This window comes from Eleutherodactylus coqui, chromosome 3 (assembly GCF_035609145.1).
Source record: "Eleutherodactylus coqui strain aEleCoq1 chromosome 3, aEleCoq1.hap1, whole genome shotgun sequence".
In the NCBI taxonomy this organism is placed as follows: domain Eukaryota; kingdom Metazoa; phylum Chordata; class Amphibia; order Anura; family Eleutherodactylidae; genus Eleutherodactylus; species Eleutherodactylus coqui.
In genome coordinates this window covers 224,309,221-224,328,781 of record NC_089839.1, presented here as the reverse complement: position 1 = coordinate 224,328,781, position 19,561 = coordinate 224,309,221, and the positions used below count along the sequence as shown (strand labels likewise).

Genomic DNA, 19,561 nt, shown 5'->3' with positions numbered 1-19,561 from the left:
GACGCCCAGGCCTTTTTGAGTTCCCAAGCTCACCAGTGAATTCCTTTTTTCTCAGAATGTACCCGACTGTTGATTTTGCTACTCCAAGCATGTCTGCTATCTCTCTGATGGATTTTTTCTTTTTTTTCAGCCTCAGGATGTTCTGCTTCACCTCAATTGAGAGTTCCTTTGACCGCATGTTGTCTGGTCACAGCAACAGCTTCCAAATCCAAAACCACACACCTGGAATCAACCCCAGACCTTTTAACTACTTAATTGATTACAGGTTAACGAGGGAGACGCCTTCTGAGTTAATTGCAGCCCTTAGAGTCCATTGTCCAATTACTTTTGGTCCCTTGAAAAAGAGGAGGCTATGCATTACAGAGCTATAATTCCTAAACCCTTTCTCCGATTTGGATGTGGAAACTCTCATATTGCAGCTGGGAGTGTGCACTTTCAGCCCATATTATATATATAATTGTATTTCTGAACATGTTTTTGTAAACAGCTAAAATAACAAAACTTGTGTCACTGTCCAAATATTTCTGGCCCTAACTGTAGGTATAAACATATGACTCTGGGAAGATCGCATTGGTCTATTTGCAGACGATACGATTTTATTTTTTATCTAACCCCAAAAAAGCCCCTCCCATAGGCTATCTCCCTAATTCATAGATTTGGGTGGTTCTTTGGTTTGTGTATAAACTGGCAGAAGTCTACCTTTATGCCCCTGCAAGTGAGAGGTTGGTCAGTGGGTGAGGTGATCTCTCAAGTTGAAGTCATTCCCAGGTTCAGATGTCTGGGTGTACATATTTCTAGAGATTTTACTTGTACTTATGATCTGAATATTGCCCCATTACTTATCTCAAAGATACATTCAAAATATGGATCTTTTTGCCTCTGTCGGTAGCGGGGAGAATCAACCTTATCAAAATGATTGTGCTCCCCAAATTTCTATGTAAGTTATAGCATTTTGAATTCTTTTATTGCCGCAAAAGTTTTATTTAATGTAGTTAACGCCCTGTTCTTCATATAGGGTAGGGCCCGTGCCAAATTGTCATTGGAGACCCTGCAACGTCCTAAAGAGTTAGCGGATGTGGCTCTACCAGACATTAAACTTTATTATGTGGCTGGCCAATTAAGATATTTACGACATTGGCTTTCAGAGAATCTCTTACCCAGTGCTGAATACCACTTGACCCTTTTCTTGTCGGAAACATCCCTCTGGGCAGTATTGTAAAATCTTGGCTGCTCGGGTGTGGAAGATGGGCAGAAAGGGGACCAGATATAAGGAAACCCTGGTTAAAATGCCCTCATGGGGTAATAGTGGCCTACCACAACTTTTAAATCTTCCTGATGTGAGATACTAGATACGATATGGGGTCACCTCCAAGGAACATTTATTTGGAAATGGGATTTTTCTCTTTTGAACAATTGCAGTAGTTGCATCAAATTCCCAGATCAGGTTTTTACTGATTTCTGCAGTTAAGACATTCACTCATTACTCCATTTCCTAAGCTGTGTCCATCTGTTTCATGCCGGATGATCAGGGTCTAGAGCACGTAGGGACATCATTGCCTAACTTCTGTATTATAAACCCAACTTATTCAGTACAAAATGACACCTGAATGTGGAAGATACATGAGGGGAGCTCATTCCCTGACTTACTAGTGAGGGCTGGAATTGTGCTATAGCATCTTATAAATCGGTATCGCCCGCAGCAAATAGTTCTTCAGCTATACAATGGGGTGCTGTTAAGTATTGAGCCTTACCAAGAAATAAAATTGAGCTAGGAAGCTGTACATTGCAGGGTCAACTTGTCTATTCGCCTATATTCAATGATGCAAAAATTAACTACCAATGGTTTTACCTTTTCTTTACTGGTCCAAAGTGAGCATGGCAGCATCGGCAAAGACGTTCCGTGTGCAAGAGTATAGGACCATATTCACATTCCTGTTTCTCCAAGGGAAAGGTGCAAAGCAGATCCATGATGAAATGTCACAAACTTTGAGTGACAGCGGCCCTTCATATGCAACAGTTCAACGTTCTATTGTAAATTTTAAAACTGGCCATTGTAGTGTTAAAAGGGGAAAGAAACCCAGTGGAAGGCCTGTCTCCTTCTCCTTGCCTACAAATGTAAAAGCTATCCATGACATGATCATGGAGGACACCAGAATATCAGCCAAAAGTACTGCTACATATCTGGGGATATCAGGTGAGAGACTTGGTGCCATTATCCACAAGGACTTGGGGATGAGAAAGCTTACAGCCAAGTGGATTCTGAACTTTTGACAACAGAACAGAAGAAACGTGTGGAGACCGGTGGCTATTTTGGAACATTTTGCAAGAAATTAGTTAGCTTTCCTGGACAAACTGGTGATGAGACATGAATCTACTGTTATGGTCCAGAGACAAAGGAACGGTCTAAGGGATGGAGGCACAGTGGTTACCCCCAGGCCAAAGATGTTCTGTGTACAAAGGTCAGCGCAGAAGCAAATGGCAACCATTTTTGGGGATAAAAAGGGAGTTCTGCTCATGGACGACCTCCCAAAGGGTTTAACCATCAGTGCAACGTATTACAGTTCGTTATTGACCAAGCTGAGGCAATATGAAGGAAAAACATCAAGGAAAGCTCTCCAAAGGTGCCATGCTGTTGGCTGACAATGCCCCACAGTCGCACACTGCAGGGGCCAGTATTGCAAAAATGACCTCCTTAGGTTTTCAACTGATGCCCCATTCACCCTATTCGGCCGACCTGGCTCCGTCTGACTACCATCTGTTCCCCAATCTCCAAAAACACCTAAAGGGACAATGGTTTGGGAGTGTTTTGGAGGCAACTAATGCTGCAAATGAGTGGTTTGACCAGCAGTCAAAAGAATTCTATTTGCAGGGACTTAAAAGGCTGCAGGAGAGATGTCACGAGGGCATTGGCATCCTGGGGAATATGTAGAATAGTGGGGCAGTTTCAGCTTCCTAGCTCAATTTCTTTTTGGGTAAGGCTCAATACTACTTATCAGCACTCCCTTGCATATTCTACATCAGTGCTACCGCACACCCACTGGACTCCATACAATGGGTAGAAAGAACTCTTACCTCGCAATGTCATAGATGCATGAGGTCTAATGCAAACTTTGCACATTTAATGTGGAACTGCCCTGTTATCCAAACTTTCTAGACTGAAGGAACAGATTTTCTTAGCCAAATAGTGGATATATTATATCCGAATACTCCTAGTAGTTGCTTGTTGGGTCTTCATGAAGAGGAACAACGGCAGCATCACACGCACATCTTTCTTAAGGGCCATATACACAGGACGATTAAAGCGCAAAATTCACTAGAATGAAAATGTGTGATAATTGTAATGTCTAAATGCAAAGCCATCGTTTACTTTTAGTTTGTGGCTCTGTTTCAACCTCCATAAAAATCATTGCTGGTTCGCTCACTTCTCGCTACGTGTTAACCCTTTCCAATCCACTGTCTGATGTCTGAAGACATTCTGATTGAAAGCTGTACAGCTCCAATGTCGGAAGACGTCCGGCAGGGTATTCTTACTGTATATTACTGGCCGCTCTGTTGTCGGGGGCCTCTCCAGCATGTCCCATACTGCAGTACTGGATCTAGCTAGCAGATGGCGCCATTGTATAATGGCAGAAAGAGAGAGCCCCATAGAAAGCCCTGAATCCAAAACGTGGCTCAGCGCTTCACATAGCACTAAGCGTGAAGTCAGCGATACTCAGTGATCTGCACGAGCGCCAGCAACTAGCAATAACATCACCTGCTTGTGCAGCCGTTTAGCCGACCATCACGTGTAAATGAAGCATTATTGAAACCCTGTTACTTGTGTGCTAGATTATTGCAATGAGACGGATGGACTGGCGCCCCACAACACTTCGTGGAAAACGGAAACCAGGGGAGCGCCTCTAGACTTCTATATACTAAGATGGCTCTTCCCTACCTGTAACTGTTTACGATGGTCTGCTTACAAGACTTTTGGAAAGAGCTTTATCCTGCAATGTTTTGAGATTTGTGATGCCCTTTAATACTTATCCATCATCACCGCAATACATAATATTCATGCAGCAAACAAATAGGATATCCACAGATGAAAATGCAGCTGATTGTACATGCTAAAATGAATATGCTTTATTTGTAATTGTATATCATTTTCTATTCACAAACACTCTTGAAACATGTGAATGCTGCAATGTTTTGTTTGGAAGTAGGTTGTTCTTCAATAACAGCAGCTTCAAAACCAGGCAAAAATGATACGCCCCGAATTTCTGCCCCCCCATTTCACCCTACTTACAAATTTTTAGAAGTTTTTTCAGTACATTATATAGTACATGAAGTAGTACCATGGAAAAATACAACTCATTCCACAAAAATAAGCCTCAGGCAGCCATGTTGATGGAAAAATAAGTGTTAAGAGTGTTGAGTTGAGAGGAGAAATCATAAAAAAGGAGAGAAAAGTTTGCTTCATTAAGGGGTCAAATGTACAATTCATCCCATAAAACACAACAAGCCCTCATACAGATATGTTCATTCAAAAATATTTTTTTAAAAGCTACGGATCTTGGAAGATGGCTAAAAAAGCAAAACCGCAGCCAAAACTGGCTGCATCAGAAAGGGGGTAACATCTGGACGTCGGGGGACAATTACTGGACTGTCCAGGATGGAGCTGTTTGAACACCTTAGCCGTGTGGTGAATCTGCCAGGATTACTGTCTTCTAGGCTTCTTTATTTACATCATGTCTTCATTAATGCAGCATAATTAGCGCAGAAGATTATTCGCAGCATTCAGTCATGGCGTGAAGAGCTTCCTGGAAATGTAATTAATAGGCACAGCAGTAATTTGTGTTAGTACATTCCTTCTGTAGGTCTGGACCTCACTGTAGACCTCTAACCTGTAGCCTTCTGCTAACTGATGACCAATGACATAATTATACCTTCTCAACAAGACAGAAGAAGCCGATTCTGTGTCCAGCTGTGGGCTAAATGATCCCGTATTAGTTGCTCTGTATTGATAAGTTAACCCCGACTTATTTTCCATACTTTTGGCAGCTTTTAAGTACTATTCCATTAGGGCCACAGCCATGATCAATGACCTGCAGCTTAGCAGCGTTATATGTTAGAGTTTGAGGTAGTTGGAAATCCACGGTTTGTCTCATCAGTGATGCAAGCTGCTGCTTTGTTCCTTTCTTTACACTGCAGCTCTGCTTCTTCAGTGAGATAATATAAATTGAACAGCCACTTTATTAGAGCTCCCATCTAGTAGTGCCTTCGACTCCTTTGGCCTTCAGAACTGCAGCAATTCGTCATGGTGTAGATTCCACTAGGTGATGAAATCATTCTACAAGAATATCGGCCCCTGCGGACAGAAAGCTTTTCGCTGCACTACTTAGATGGAGATGCTGGCATGTTCTGGTCAGCTGACAGGAAGGGGTCATCAATTCATGGGACTTGTGCCAAATTCTGACCTCCCATCAGCATCGGGCAACAGAAATCTGGATCCATCTGACATGTGATGTTTTTCCGCTGCTCAGTGATACAAGTTTTGCGCTCTTTTGCCCGCTGGAGGCTCACCTTTCTGTTTCTCTTACACACAATGGTGATGGAACTGGTAGTCTGCTGTTATAGCCAATCTATGCTAAGGAACAGCAATTAGTCCATTATGCATGTTAGTTGGAGCACCTGCATTGTATTCTGCTGACTATACAGCGCCTGTTGGGCAGACCAATTCTTGACATCCTCCCCTGATCCCTTTTGTTGACGAACTGTTTCCATCCACAGGATCAGCTTTCGCTGGATGTTTTCCTCAATCACATCATTCTCAGTATACTCAACACCGTTACACTAGAAAACCACAGGTGGTTGGCAGTAAGGCCCCGGCTAGTCTAGCACTGATGACCGGGCCTAGTTGGAAATCACTCAGATCGCTGGATTTTCCCATCTAATGTGGATTTACACTCAAGTTGATCCACAGAAAACTTGTCATGTGATTTTACGCTGCCCGGAGGTCATGGGGGTCAGGAATCGCCCATTATGAGATGAACGGGGCTGTATTAAAGGGCTAGGGTCTCTAATTCAGGGACCAGTACGTGTAATATATGATATATTTGGCTGACACTTGGGGTAAGCAGACTTATCTTTGCATTTGTCTTTTTCTTTTAGATGAGATCATCCAGGAAAACAAGGAGGATGAATCCGTCCCCAACCATCACCGAATGTCCGAGGAACATTGTCCACAGGAAATGGAAAATACATTAGTCTTTCGCTCCAGCTCACCTGATTTCTCTCCTCCTCTGGAGTCTAGAGCCAGGTAGGATGCATTAGGATATTTGTGTAACCAAATATGTGCAGCACACTGCCTTTCTGGTTTGGCTAAAGCACAAATTGGAATCGTATGACTGTGGCTAAAATGGCGTGATAATTGCAATTAAATTCCACAAACATGAATATATTACCTGGAAGTGTAAATTCTTGATTAACCCCTTCAGGACTAAGCCTGTTTATGCCTTAATGACCGGACCAAATTTTGTAAATCTGGCATGTGGCACTCTGTAAAGGTTTTACCCATCCATGTAAGGCCGCCTGTCTACTCCGCCGCCGGGGAGCAGGGGAGAGAACTGACAGTTCTCTGCGGTGAGCCCATCTGACAGGTAGTGTCACCTCGGAGAATCGCAGCATGCCGCGATTTGAGTCCCACGAGCCGAGAGTCGCTATGATTTTCCGCTCGTGGACAGGGCGCGGCTCTTTCCATAGCAACGCTATGGAAAGCGTGCACTGCGTTACTTGCGACCAGATTATTGCCGCAAGTAGATCGTCCGTGGACAGGAACCCTAAGGCTTACATTGTTTGTTTTTTTTCACATATTGTATTTTATTTAGGTGCTAAAAGTAAACCAATACAATTTGTGTATATTAAAAGGCCAAAATTGTAAAAAATTTGTCACTTGTCACTTTAACATACTTGAAGAATTTCACACGTTTGTTAGCAATTACTGAGACTGATTCAACATTTATTTCTAAAAATGTCATTTGCAATTTTTAACTGATTACATTAAATTAATGTAAGGGTGCCTTCACATGTAGCGAGCGGAATGGATGCAGAAAATCTTCATCAAATTGCACATTACTCCACTGGTGTAGATTTTTATGCAGATATTGACTTGGATTCACAGCAGACTTCACCCATACATTTGAAAGGATGCAATCAGATGCAGATAAGTGCCAAAACAGGAGTCACTATTACTACTGGGGCAACTATGGGGGATCACTATTACTACTGAGGCCACTTTAGAGGGTCACTATAACTACTGGGCCCATTAAGAGGGTTATTATTACTATTGTGGCCACTAAGGGGGTCACCTACTATTGGGGTCACTATTAGGCTGCAGGCACATGGCAGAGCTGGGTTCTGCATTCGGAATCCTGCCCTGCAGCAGTGGCGGCCGCGCGTGCCTGCTTTTCTTGATCATCTTCTGTACTGCAGATGGTCTGCACGGCTCGCCGTCGGACATGCTCAGTACAGATATAGTTGTTTTTTTTTTTGTTTTTTTTTTTAAACTCCTGCTTTTCCTGCAGAAACTGCAATCGTCCGCAATGTCAATTACGGAAGGGTCACGGGTTGGACATCTTCCACTGACTTCAAAGGAAGCTGTCCGTGCGGGAACCGCAGTAAAAATTTTCATCCGTGAGTGGAAACCGCCATTGGTTTCCGCTCGTGTGCATGAAGATTCGTTTTTCATTGCATGCTATGGAGGGTTATTGCTGCGGAATCGGTAGGCAGATGCCCGCTCCAGATTCCGCAGCAAAAATCTGTACGTGTGCATGAAGCCTTACTCTGTCACTTCAGACAAGTCTAAACGGTTCAGACGGGAGTTGTTGGGTATCTTGGGCATTGGTGCTTTCTATGCCTGTAAAATGAGTAGTCCACCCCCCCATTGGTTTCTTTTTTCTCAGGGTGGAGGGGGAGGGGTGGCCATTTCAGGCTTTTATAAATATTCACTGGGTGTATCCCCTTAAAAAATTACTTTTATTAATTATCTTATTAAAAACGATTTGTGCCTCACAACACACAAGAACAAACAACGAAAGACGAACACGTGGAACGATAAGTTCCACACTAAACCAGAACCAAGGCAATGGACATAGTACCTCGGCCGGTTTATAATGATGTCCGATATTGACCAAAGGCCTCAATAGGGATAATTGATAGTAATAATAAATTGAGGCTTAAAGTGCCCTTTTGACAAGAGATTGACAGACCGATAGCCGCTATTCAGGTACGGAGTAATGGGGACGATGCCCTATTCCCGAATTCCCATGCGGTAAACGAAGGCTGTAGGCCTGCCCCAAAGTTGGTTAATTGTAACGATCCCTTGTAGGAGACGAAAGGATACGAGTTATTTTAGTAACCGACTAAAAAACGAAGGGCCAAATGGCACAACCAATTGTCTGGTCCAAAACAAATAGGGTAAGAGCCCTTATTTCCATACGGAATCAAAATTTGTGTTAGATTCCCAATATAAATTGATTCTTTTAACCGGGTAACCCCCTCCTGATGTCTGGATCAAAAGGGCCCAGCTTGATGAAAGTATGATGAATCGTTAGATGTAGATAGGTGAGAATCAACTTCAGAATACCAGATTCACACCAGGTATTGGTTTAGACCAGTGAGAATATTTATACGAAATTCCCGCCAAGTATAGGTTCAACGCGTTTCTGTCTTTTTAGGACTCATCAGGAACCTAATTGTAGCCAAAAATATCTCATCTGCTAGGTGTGCAGAGATATCACTGTGCTCATAATACCCTTAATGCAAAGATTACTGTAGGTGTCCTAATACAGGGGACCCTCAAGTTAAACAATGAGGTGTATAAAAATACAATATCTGCCCCACAACCAGGGTGAACCCTGAACTGCATAAATACTCTATTCATCCGAATATTGGGTACAACAGGACTGCATAGTAGAGCCTGCATATACCAATACCCTGAGTAGAATGAAAAAGCAGTATAGGACAGCATCTCCAGTCTGGATGGTAGACTGGAGATGCTGTCCTATACTGCTTTTTCATACTTTACCCTATCTCTTGGTCTTTTTTTAGTTGGGACATCTTTTGACACACTGAATTCATTGTAGTTCAGTACGTGTTTGTTTTCTACAGGTCTATACTAGGACCATTTGTAGATAGGGGATACCAATACCGCACTTTGTGATCTATCGGATCATTTCTAATGCAAAAAGTCAGCAGATATTGATACTGCAGGCATAGAGATTCTACTCAGGGTATTGGTATATGCAGGCTCTACTATGCAGTCCTGTTGTACCCAATATTCGGATGAATAGAGTATTTATGCAGTTCAGGGTTCACCCTGGTTGTGGGGCAGATATTGTATTTTTATACACCTCATTGTTTAACTTGAGGGTCCCCTGTATTAGGACACCTACAGTAATCTTTGCATTAAGGGTATTATGAGCACAGTGATATCTCTGCACACCTAGCAGATGAGATATTTTTGGCTACAATTAGGTTCCTGATGAGTCCTAAAAAGACAGAAACGCGTTGAACCTATACTTGGCGGGAATTTCGTATAAATATTCTCACTGGTCTAAACCAATACCTGGTGTGAATCTGGTATTCTGAAGTTGATTCTCACCTATCTACATCTAACGATTCATCATACTTTCATCAAGCTGGGCCCTTTTGATCCAGACATCAGGAGGAGGTTACCCGGTTAAAAGAATCAATTTATATTGGGAATCTAACACAAATTTTGATTCCGTATAGAAATAAGGGCTCTTACCCTATTTGTTTTGGACCAGACAATTGGTTGTGCCATTTGGACCTCCGTTTTTTAGTCGGTTACTAAAATAACTCGTATCCTTTCGTCTCCTACAAGGGATCGTTACAATTAACCGACTTTGGGGCAGGCCTACAGCCTTCGTTTACCGCATGGGAATTCGGGAATAGGGCATCGTCCCCATTACTCCGTACCTGAATAGCGGCTATCGGTCTGCCAATCTCTTGTCAAAAGGGCACTTTAAGTCTCAATTTAATATTACTATCAATTATCCCTATTGAGGCCTTTGGCCGATATCGGACATCATTATAAACCGGCCGAGGTACTATGTCCATTGTCTTGGTTCTGGTTTAGTGTGGAACTTATCGTTCGACGTGTTCGTCTTTCGTTGTTTGTTCTTGTGTGTTGTGAGGCACAAATCGTTTTTAATAAGATAATTAATAAAAGTAATTTTTTAAGGGGATAAACCCAGTGAATATTTATAAAAGATTTTCTTTTCGTGTCCCTCTGCCTCAGTGAATTCCATTTCAGGCTTTGCCTTAGGCAGCGCAAAGGCTTGGGACACCCCTGCTTGTTACTGTATGTGCTCTCTGATTGTCACCTACAAGGGGTCTTACTTTTCTCTCCCTTGTGTGTCTCTTATTCATTGAAAGAGCACTGGGTGAATGATGGATGAACATCTGCAAAGAGGAGGAACGGAGAACAGAAATGTGACTGACGGCCTCGGATCTTACTGTAAATACAGTGGGATTGTTCGTCACGATGTAACTGCTAGAACAATAGAGGAAAATTGATAGTTTTCAATAATTATTAAAGGATTAAACTGTATATTGGGGTCCTGCAGAGCGGAGGATGTGTTTGTGCTGCGACACCGTAACGGTTGGAGAGAATGTCCCAGGATGATTATGCAGGGGGACATAGTATTGGAACAGGGCTGTGTTGTATAAGAAACTAATGTCCGTTCATGTACATCTCAGGACAAGTGGTACCGTGGAGCTGTCAGTTACAGTCTGTTATGTTGTATAATACGCTGTAGTAATTGTGCTGTTGTTTTGGAAGGATGTTTTTGTCCTTTTAGGCCCGTCAGAAGAACCTGCGGCCCCAGGGGGTTTTTTTCTTCAGATAAAGGGCTTATCCGGGGACAAACCTTTTATCAAATGGCGCTCAGCAAAATGTGAGAAATGCAAAGAAGCCAAACTTCGCTGCTCCTGTCCTGCCATTGCTTGCCCTCCTGATGGTCTTCACTTCCAGTTGCAGCCAGCCAACACTGACATCACCTACACAAACGCATGGCTGTAGGCAATCACCGGCACACTTCGGCGGGTACTTAGCCACAGCGGTCACTATGCTGCACTACTTTGTCACTGCATCATCTCTCTGCAGCCAAAAGTATAGACCAGGAGAGGAACGAGTGCAGGGGAGGGGAGCGTGACATCTTTTATGTTTTTACATCCTGTTGAGCAGCTTTTCGAAAAAAGTTTGTGCCCAGATAATTCCTGTATTGCAGCTCTCAGCCCCTGGAGAAGCACAGGTTTGCCCATTTTAAGCAATAATGACTATGTGTGCCCTTACACTTCAGTGGGTACTTTCTAATTAATGGAAGAAGTGGCATGCATTGTGCCACGTGGCTGCTCAGTCAAACACCGGATTCAGCAGTTATTGTTCCAGGCTGCTGAAGTCTGTGATTGGCTGAGTGGACATGTTCAGAATGAATGGCACATGACCACGGCCGCCTTCTAGGTTCCGAGGGGCGGGCAGTGGGTCTCCAGTGGTGGACAGGAAGGCGCTGGAATAGATGATTATCTGTTTTTCTTTTATTTTACAACATTTTAAGCCCATACTTTTTTTTAAGGTCCTACAAAAAAAACCCTGGAAGTCAAGTCTACTTTCAATTGGCTTTATGCCCTCTGTTCTATGTGATTATTAGGTGAAAAGTCCTTTTTAAGAGGCAGCAGTCAGACTCATCTTATCTTCAACTTGTATTATATATGTATGAATTGTAGCATTTTTAACTTGTTATTTCGAATTGCAACAATTTATCGTTGGTTTTCAATTAAACTGCATCTAATAATAGAAAGTACTAGAATTTAGTAACGTGGCACGTAACACTTCATGCAGATGAAGAGCGCGGTGAAGTGGCCTTATTATAGTCGGCCTCCACTGCAAGCTCCCAGCGTCATTAGTACTTCATACCTTTCTGTTGCTCCCTTGTTTCCATTAGCTGATTTTGGTACCTAGCAGTCACTTAAATAAATTATTTAGGAACAGCGCACATTATAACCTGTCAGGACAAATGAATGTTATAGAAGAGGAGCTCGCATTTGGGAGCCCTTTCATACCGCGTCTATATACTGAATTGCCCCTTTATTAGAGCTCCCGGAGCCTCCCGATTGGCACTTACCTGTATGGCAATTATCTCTGTGATCCCGGAGTGTGGCATAAAATCTTGTGACAAGTTTTCTACCAAGCTAGCTGTAAGCCGCTGCTTATGTATATATTACTAGCAGAATTGGGTGGCTTCGCACGGGAGTATTTTTTGTAAATGGTTTTTGTGTGTGGTTAAGAACTTCGTTTGCTACTGATATGAAGCCAACACAATAAACATAATAAAGTATAGTCTATTTACAGCAAATAGAGAAAAATGGCTGCATTGTTATAAGCAGAGTTTTGTCATCTCACCAGTGGCTTCCTGAAGAGATTTTAGCTGAAGGTACTTTCTGGTTATTGGAGATCCACACTTCAGTAGGATCCACTGTATTAAAATAATAGTGTACTGTACTCGCCCATCTGCAGCCGCTAGGATCAAATACTGCAGCTTCACTGAGGTCCCGGTGATTGTAGTGACAGTTGTCATAAGAAATCATCTGATCGCTGCAGCATCACTGATCGCTCTTTTGGCATCAATGCTCACATACTGAACGCCATGATGCCAGGCGTTCAGGCACATGATGCTGCAGCCTTTCATTGGCTGCAGTGATCCCCTGATTTCCTGTGGCTTGTCTGTCACAGCAATCACCAGGACCACAGCGAGGCTGCAGCACTGTATCACGTTGGCCACGGAGGGAAAAGTATATCTCACTTTATTATTTTAATACAGGGGGTCCTATTGAAGTGGGGGTGTCCAATAACCGGACAACCCCTTCAATATTTGCATTCTGAACTTTTGCAAATATGTCTAGAACGGTGGGTGCAAAAGAGCTGAAACCTTCCGAAGCACCTGATTTACCTATGTGGCAAAGTTGGTGCAGATTGGTCCAGTTTGGCTGTGCATAAAGAACAGACAACAGATATTAATCTATATATACATACGCTCATTGTAAAAAAAAAAAAAAAATCCCGCTCCTGGAAGAAGCCATTTTTCTGCAAAATTTGCCATGCAGGTACATTTCAGGCATATCTGCAAATGATTAGCGCTGTTGTTGGATTAGATGAAGGCCTTGCCACTTGATAAAAACTCAGGCGTGAATCCAGGTTTAGTTTAGACACTGATGACGGTCATGTTAATGTCCTGAGACCTCGGTGTGAGCACCTCAACCTGCCTTTGCTGTGTAGCGGCACACTGCTCCCACTGCTAGTGTAATGGTCTGGGGGCCATCATATATGACAGTCGGTCACCCATAGTAGTGGTATGAGGGACAATGACAGCTCAGCAATATGTTTAGGACATCCTGCAGCCACATGTGTTCCTCTCATGGCGGCTTCCAAGAGGCATATTCCAGCAGGATAATGCTCGGCCGCACACACAAGGGGGTCACAGGAATGTCCCCACAACATTGTCACACCTCCATGGCTACCCGGTTGCCAGATTTATCACCAATAGAACATGTATGGGACCATCTGGGACGCCAACTTCCATAGCCTACGAGGTTGCACAATCTAGAGGCTCATTTACCGCAAATGTGGGGTGATATGCTGCAAAATATTGTACAGAATCTGTATACCTCTATGCCCACCTATATCACATCTTGTATCCAAGCTAGAGGCAATACAAAAGGGTACTTTAGCTTCCATGCCCGTCTGTATCACATCTTGTATCCAAGCTAGAGCCGGTACAACAGGGTACTAGAGTCTCCATACCTGCTGTATCCGATCCTGTATCCAAGCTAGAGGCGGTACAACAGGGTAGAGCCTCCATGCCTGCCTATATCACATCTTATATGCAAGCTAGAGGCGGTACAACAGGGTACTAGAGCCTCCATGCCCGCCTATATCACATCTTATATGCAAGCTAGAGGCGGTACAACAGGGTACTAGAGCCTCCATGCCCGCCTGCTATGTAATTCACTCTTAAAAACTGGTGGAACTCAGAATCAGACATAAATTATGAAACGTTCAAAACACTCAACTGCATACCTGCACACATAGCCAGATGGAATAACTATAGATTGTATAGGTTACTAGTTCGTATTTTGGTAAAGATAGTTAAGCCTGCCAGCCGACTTCAAGGGTCCTTGTTGTCTCGTAGGTCCCTACTCCAACAAGACAACTTCCACATGAAACCTGCCCGACCACAGGAACTTAACCAGACCCAGATGACAAACGAAACACAGCAAAACTAAACACAGCCCACACCCACATGTCAGTGACCCGCATACAACGCAGAACACCATGCACCCTGAACAGGGCTGTTCACACCAGACATCCAGCACCATGCACAGACACTCAGTAGACCAGTGGTGAGTGGCTGGATTGGGAAATCCACACCCAGCCAGCTCAATCATTCCATACCTGTGGGGCTGCGCTACTGGAAACCCACATAGAATAACAGATCACAGCAGCACACCCTAACAGTACCTCTCATTTAAAGAGCGGTCTCTGGAGACACAGGCACCCACAGGGGTCTGAGACCCAGAGGATTGGCTGGCTGGAGAAATTCACATCCAGCAAGCTCAATCAACCCCCACCGGTGGGGGGCTCCTCTGCGTTGGAACCTAACGCTGCCCGTATTACATATTGTATCCAAGCTAAAGACGGTACAACAGGGTACTAGAGCCTCCATGCCCGCTGTATCACATCTTGTATCCAAGCTAGAGGCGGTACAACAGGGTACTAGAGCCTCCCTTCAAGAAGTCCGTTTTCCACAATAAACTATCCTTTTGCTCTTATATTATCACTTACTTATATCAACGTTACAGTCACAAAGAAAGTTTCACTCGATTCCAACAACTTCTGGGGTAGGAATGTTACTGACAATCAGTGTATATAGACTGACAGATATGTGGGTAGATGCCTGCCATCCATAACGTCAAAAGCCCAGTAAAGACGTCTGATAGCAGCTGAGGTGCAAGAGAAGGAAAACTTGCATTCCTCCATTCTGCAGTGTTCCGACCGCAGAGTCGTTAGTCTGTGTTTTTTTTCTTTTGCACTGAAAAACCCCACAAACTTTTAAACACAAGGCGATTTTAAACCATTAGAGTTGAGGTCTCTGTGTGGCTATTACCTAGTAATGATCACATTCCCAGTGGACCCCTCTCATCTCCTCTCAGCAAGAATGCAGATTCCATGTTCAGGTCTGGTTCCTGCCTCCCAGGGTTTAGAGCGATGTCTCTTATTAAGTGGCTGCATGGAATAAGGCAGAAGGCCAGCCAGAGGGAAATGTAATTCCACTTTGGCTTATTAAATTAAAGATCGGAGCCTGATTTGGATGAATTGAAGATGTTTCCTCCATGTCTCTAGAGAATGCCAGTGCTCGCTGCCAATCCTCCTGTTTATGTCATGTCCTTCAGCTCCGTAAACTTGGTATTACAGTTTTTTTCTGTTTTGGTGCTCTTCCTGGTGCAGTTCAGCCCCAAGCTGCCTGACATATTGGGCTGATATGCTGCAAATGAGGAGCCGTTCAGGTTCTCCGCACTTCTACTTCAGGCATCTGAATGCTTTACATCTGTTGCTGTGTAGCAGAGTTTAACTTGAGACTTATCGCCTTAAGAAATCGCTCATGTGAATAAACAGAAATCAATGGGTTCATTTCACTTTAGAGTTCCGTCCATATCGCTATCGGACAGAACTCAGTCGCCTCTGTGAATGCACCCTAAGTCAGCTTTCTGTGCCAAATTTTGTTTACCTTTTTCGTTGCTTTACAAAGGCTTTTGTCATGTTACAATAAGCTTTGTAATTATCACGCATTTCGCTGTATACCCCTGACAAATTTTCGCCATGTGAACACCACCTTATGCTCCAGTGCTCTTACTAGTCTGCTGGGACTGTCCCAGCCATGATCACTCCTGTGCTTTTACATAGGAACGATCAGCATACCGTGAATGGAGGCAGAGCCGGCCAGGGATCATTCCAGCCGTTGCCTCCATTCAAAGCAAACAGGCAGATTGTGATTTGATTTTTATGGCGGCATGATCTGAACGACAAACAAATTACCTCTTGTTGTTCAGTCACTGCTGCCATTTACACTGGACAATTATTCAGATTCCCACAGTCCAGCAAGAATTTGAATGAATCATCCAGTATAAAAGTACCGTTGGGGTCATTCCAGGACAAATCACCCAAAAGTACCAAAGGTGCATTACCCGATGAACCCCGATTTTGAAGAAGCTTTGCCTATTTGTTTACTACTAGAATATAAGTAAAAATCTAAATTTTTAGGCCCATTGGGTCATGAAGTCAAGAAGTACAGGGGAGTCAATTTTCCAAAGGCCACTGAAAAGCATAATTCACATCTTGGACCAGTGATTATGTGGCTCCTCCTTCCTAGACCCCGCAGAACTGGGATTATGTGCCCCCCCCCCCCCCCCCAGACCACGCAGAGCAGTGATTATGTGGCTCCTGCATCCTAGAATCTGCAGAGCCGTGACTATGTGGCTCCTCCCTCCTAGACCCTGCAGAGCAGTGACTACGTGGCTCCTCCCTCCTAGACCATGCAGACCCGTGATTACGTGGCTCCTCCCTCCTAGACCCCGCAGAGCCGTGACTATGTGGCTCCTCCCTCCTAGACCCTGCAGAGCAGTGACTACATGGCTCCTCCCTCCTAGACCACGCAGAGCAGTGATTACGTGGCTCCTCCCTCCTAGACCACGCAGAGCAGTGATTACGTGGCTCCTCCCTCCTAGACCCTTCAGAGCCGTAATTACGTGGCTCCTCCCTCCTAGACCCTGCAGAGCAGTGATTACGTGGCTCCTCCCTCCTAGACCCTGCAGAGCAATTTATGCAGCTCCTCCCTCCTAGACCCCGCAGACCCGTGATTACGTGGCTTCTCCCTCCTAGACCCTGCAGACCCGTGATTACGTGGCTCCTCCCTCCTAGACCCCGCAGACCCGTGATTATGTGGCTCCTCCCTCCTAGACCCCGCAGAGCCGTGACTATGTGACTCCTCCCTCCTAGACCCTGCAGAGCAGTGACTACGTGGCTCCTCCCTCCTAGACCCTGCAGACCCGTGATTACGTGGCTCCTCCCTCCTAGACCCCGCAGAGCCGTGACTATGTGGCTCCTCCCTCTTAGACCCTGCAGAGCAGTGACTACATGGCTCCTCTCTCCTAGACCACGCAGAGCAGTGATTACGTGGCTCCTCCCTCCTAGACTCTTCAGAGCCGTAATTACGTGGCTCCTCCCTCCTAGACCCTGCAGAGCAGTGATTACGTGGCTCCTCCCTTCTAGACCCTGCAGAGCAGTGATTACGTGGCTCCTCCCTCCTAGACCCTGCAGAGCAGTGATTACGTGGCTCCTCCCTCCTAGACCCCGCAGAGCAGTGATTACGTGGCTCCTCCCTCCTAGACCCCGCAGAGCAGTGATTACATGGCTCCTCCCTCCTAGACCCCGCAGACCCGTGATTACGTGGCTCCTCCCTCCTAGACCCCGCAGACCCGTGATTACGTGGCTCCTCCCTCCTAGACCACGCAGACCCGTGATTACGTGGCTCCTCCCTCCTAGACCACGCAGACCCGTGATTACGTGGCTCCTCCCTCCTAGACCACGCAGACCCGTGATTACGTGGCTCCTCCCTCCTAGACCCCGCAGACCCGTGATTACGTGGCTCCTCCTTCCTAGAGCCCGCAGAGCCGTGATTACGTGGCTCCTCCCTCCTAGACCCCGCAAAGCAGTAATTACGTGGCTCCTCCCTCCTAGACCCCGCAGACCCGTGCTTACGTGGCTCCTCCCTCCTAGACCCCGCAGAGCCGCGATTACGTGGCTCCTCCCTCCTAGACCCCATTGCTCCCTCCTAGACCTTACGCCCTCCTAGACCTTACGCCCAATAGCTTTTGAGGTATGAATTATTAAAAGTTATGGTTCTCTGTGTCTTTCAGAAGCTTACTGTCCGCAGGGGCTGATATTCTTACAGAACTGTTTAATTAATCACCCAGTGGAATCTACACCATGGGGGAATTGCTGGCTGTTTAATGCAGACAAAGTTAAGTCCCGGTTAGATGCAACGATTATCGCTCAAAATTCATTAAGTGTGAAAAGTGAGCGAAGACCGTTACATGTAAACGCGCGCCCATCGTGCACTTTTCGTTAGTAATTTGTTCATCGTTGTCTTTCAGTCCGCTTAAAATCCATAGTTTGGTAGTTCGGTTATCCTTTGGTTCAAGTGAAATTCATTCAGTCGTTTAACGATTTTCACCTCATTTTTCTACCATCAAACAAACTATCCTTCAGTTATCGTCTATTTTCCACCGATAATCGTGAAGTTTAAACGGTCGTCTTTAAAAGCAAAACCAGCGCTCACTTTAGATCGCATAAAAGAATTTTGAGCGATTATTGTTGTGTCTAAATGGGTCTTTAATCTGTTATTAATAGGACTTGATCGATGCTGGATTAGGAGATGTTCCGGGTTATTGGCTGCTCATTGGAAAGCAGGGAAAGTTTCCCAAAACTATAAAGGTTTCCTATAGCAATCCCACATTGCTGTTTGGTTTCCATATTGTTAGTATTTACTAGAGTTTTCCTTAATGGAGACCTGTTGTTTCTGAGGTTTTTACCCCTGTCTGCTTGGTCTTCTATATACAATGTGTTTATTTCTTCCTCCGCTCTGCTGTCACTTATCCCATTGATATTGTTCTGTACTTACTGTCTGGCCCCATCTGATGATGTTGGAGCAGATGCTTCTCCCCGGCAGCACATGTCGCCTTGGTGCCAGCTGGACACTTTTCAAAATTACTTCTCAGGCCACGTGATCTTTGATAAATCTCTGTATACATCCGGACTTCTTATCACTAAAGTGATAAGGGAAGCAAGAAGATACAGAAGTGTGTGCCGAGATCCCTTCAACTTCTATAGGTATGTGATGTATACTGTGTGACAGCGGTGAGGGTATCGGGGAATCTGGGATGGAACAATAACCACTGGTGAGGTTACTGCTGCATCCAGGCAGGGGATGAGTGAAGACGTGGCCATGCATGCTTGCAGCTCTGTCTGTTAACTTCTGTAGGAGTCACGGAAACATCCGAGTACACTTGTGGTGGGCCATCCTTCTAGAGAAAGGTCTGGGTTTTACCTCTGGAACCTTATAAATCCATTTAGGGGCTGACAGGACAATAACACGCTGACACTTGGGGAACAAGAGAATGACGCACTGACATTTAGGGGACATGATAACTACACACTGACATTTGGGGTACAGGATAAGGATAAGCTGATACTTGGGGGGCAGGACAATGACCTGCTGATACTTGGCGAGGCAGGGCTTCTATACCACAATGCAACTATTCATCACTAGCAGATCATCAAGTGGCAACCCAAATATTCTATATTATTATTAATGGGGATTAGAAGAATGTCTAAACGCAAAAGAGCGTGCAAGGAAAACCCAGGCAGAGGCTAATTATTTTCTCA

At 44.6% G+C, this 19,561-nt stretch overlaps 1 protein-coding gene across 1 annotated transcript in view; it reads left to right on the top strand.

The window, feature by feature from the left end:
• RAD18 (RAD18 E3 ubiquitin protein ligase) overlaps positions 1–19,561 on the top strand; it is a 354,196-nt gene that overhangs the window by 193,964 nt on the left and 140,671 nt on the right. Inside the window, exon 11 of the mRNA XM_066596983.1 lies at positions 6,151–6,298. Within this exon, the coding sequence (XP_066453080.1) occupies positions 6,151–6,298 (148 nt within the window). The remainder of the gene's footprint in view (positions 1–6,150; positions 6,299–19,561) is intronic.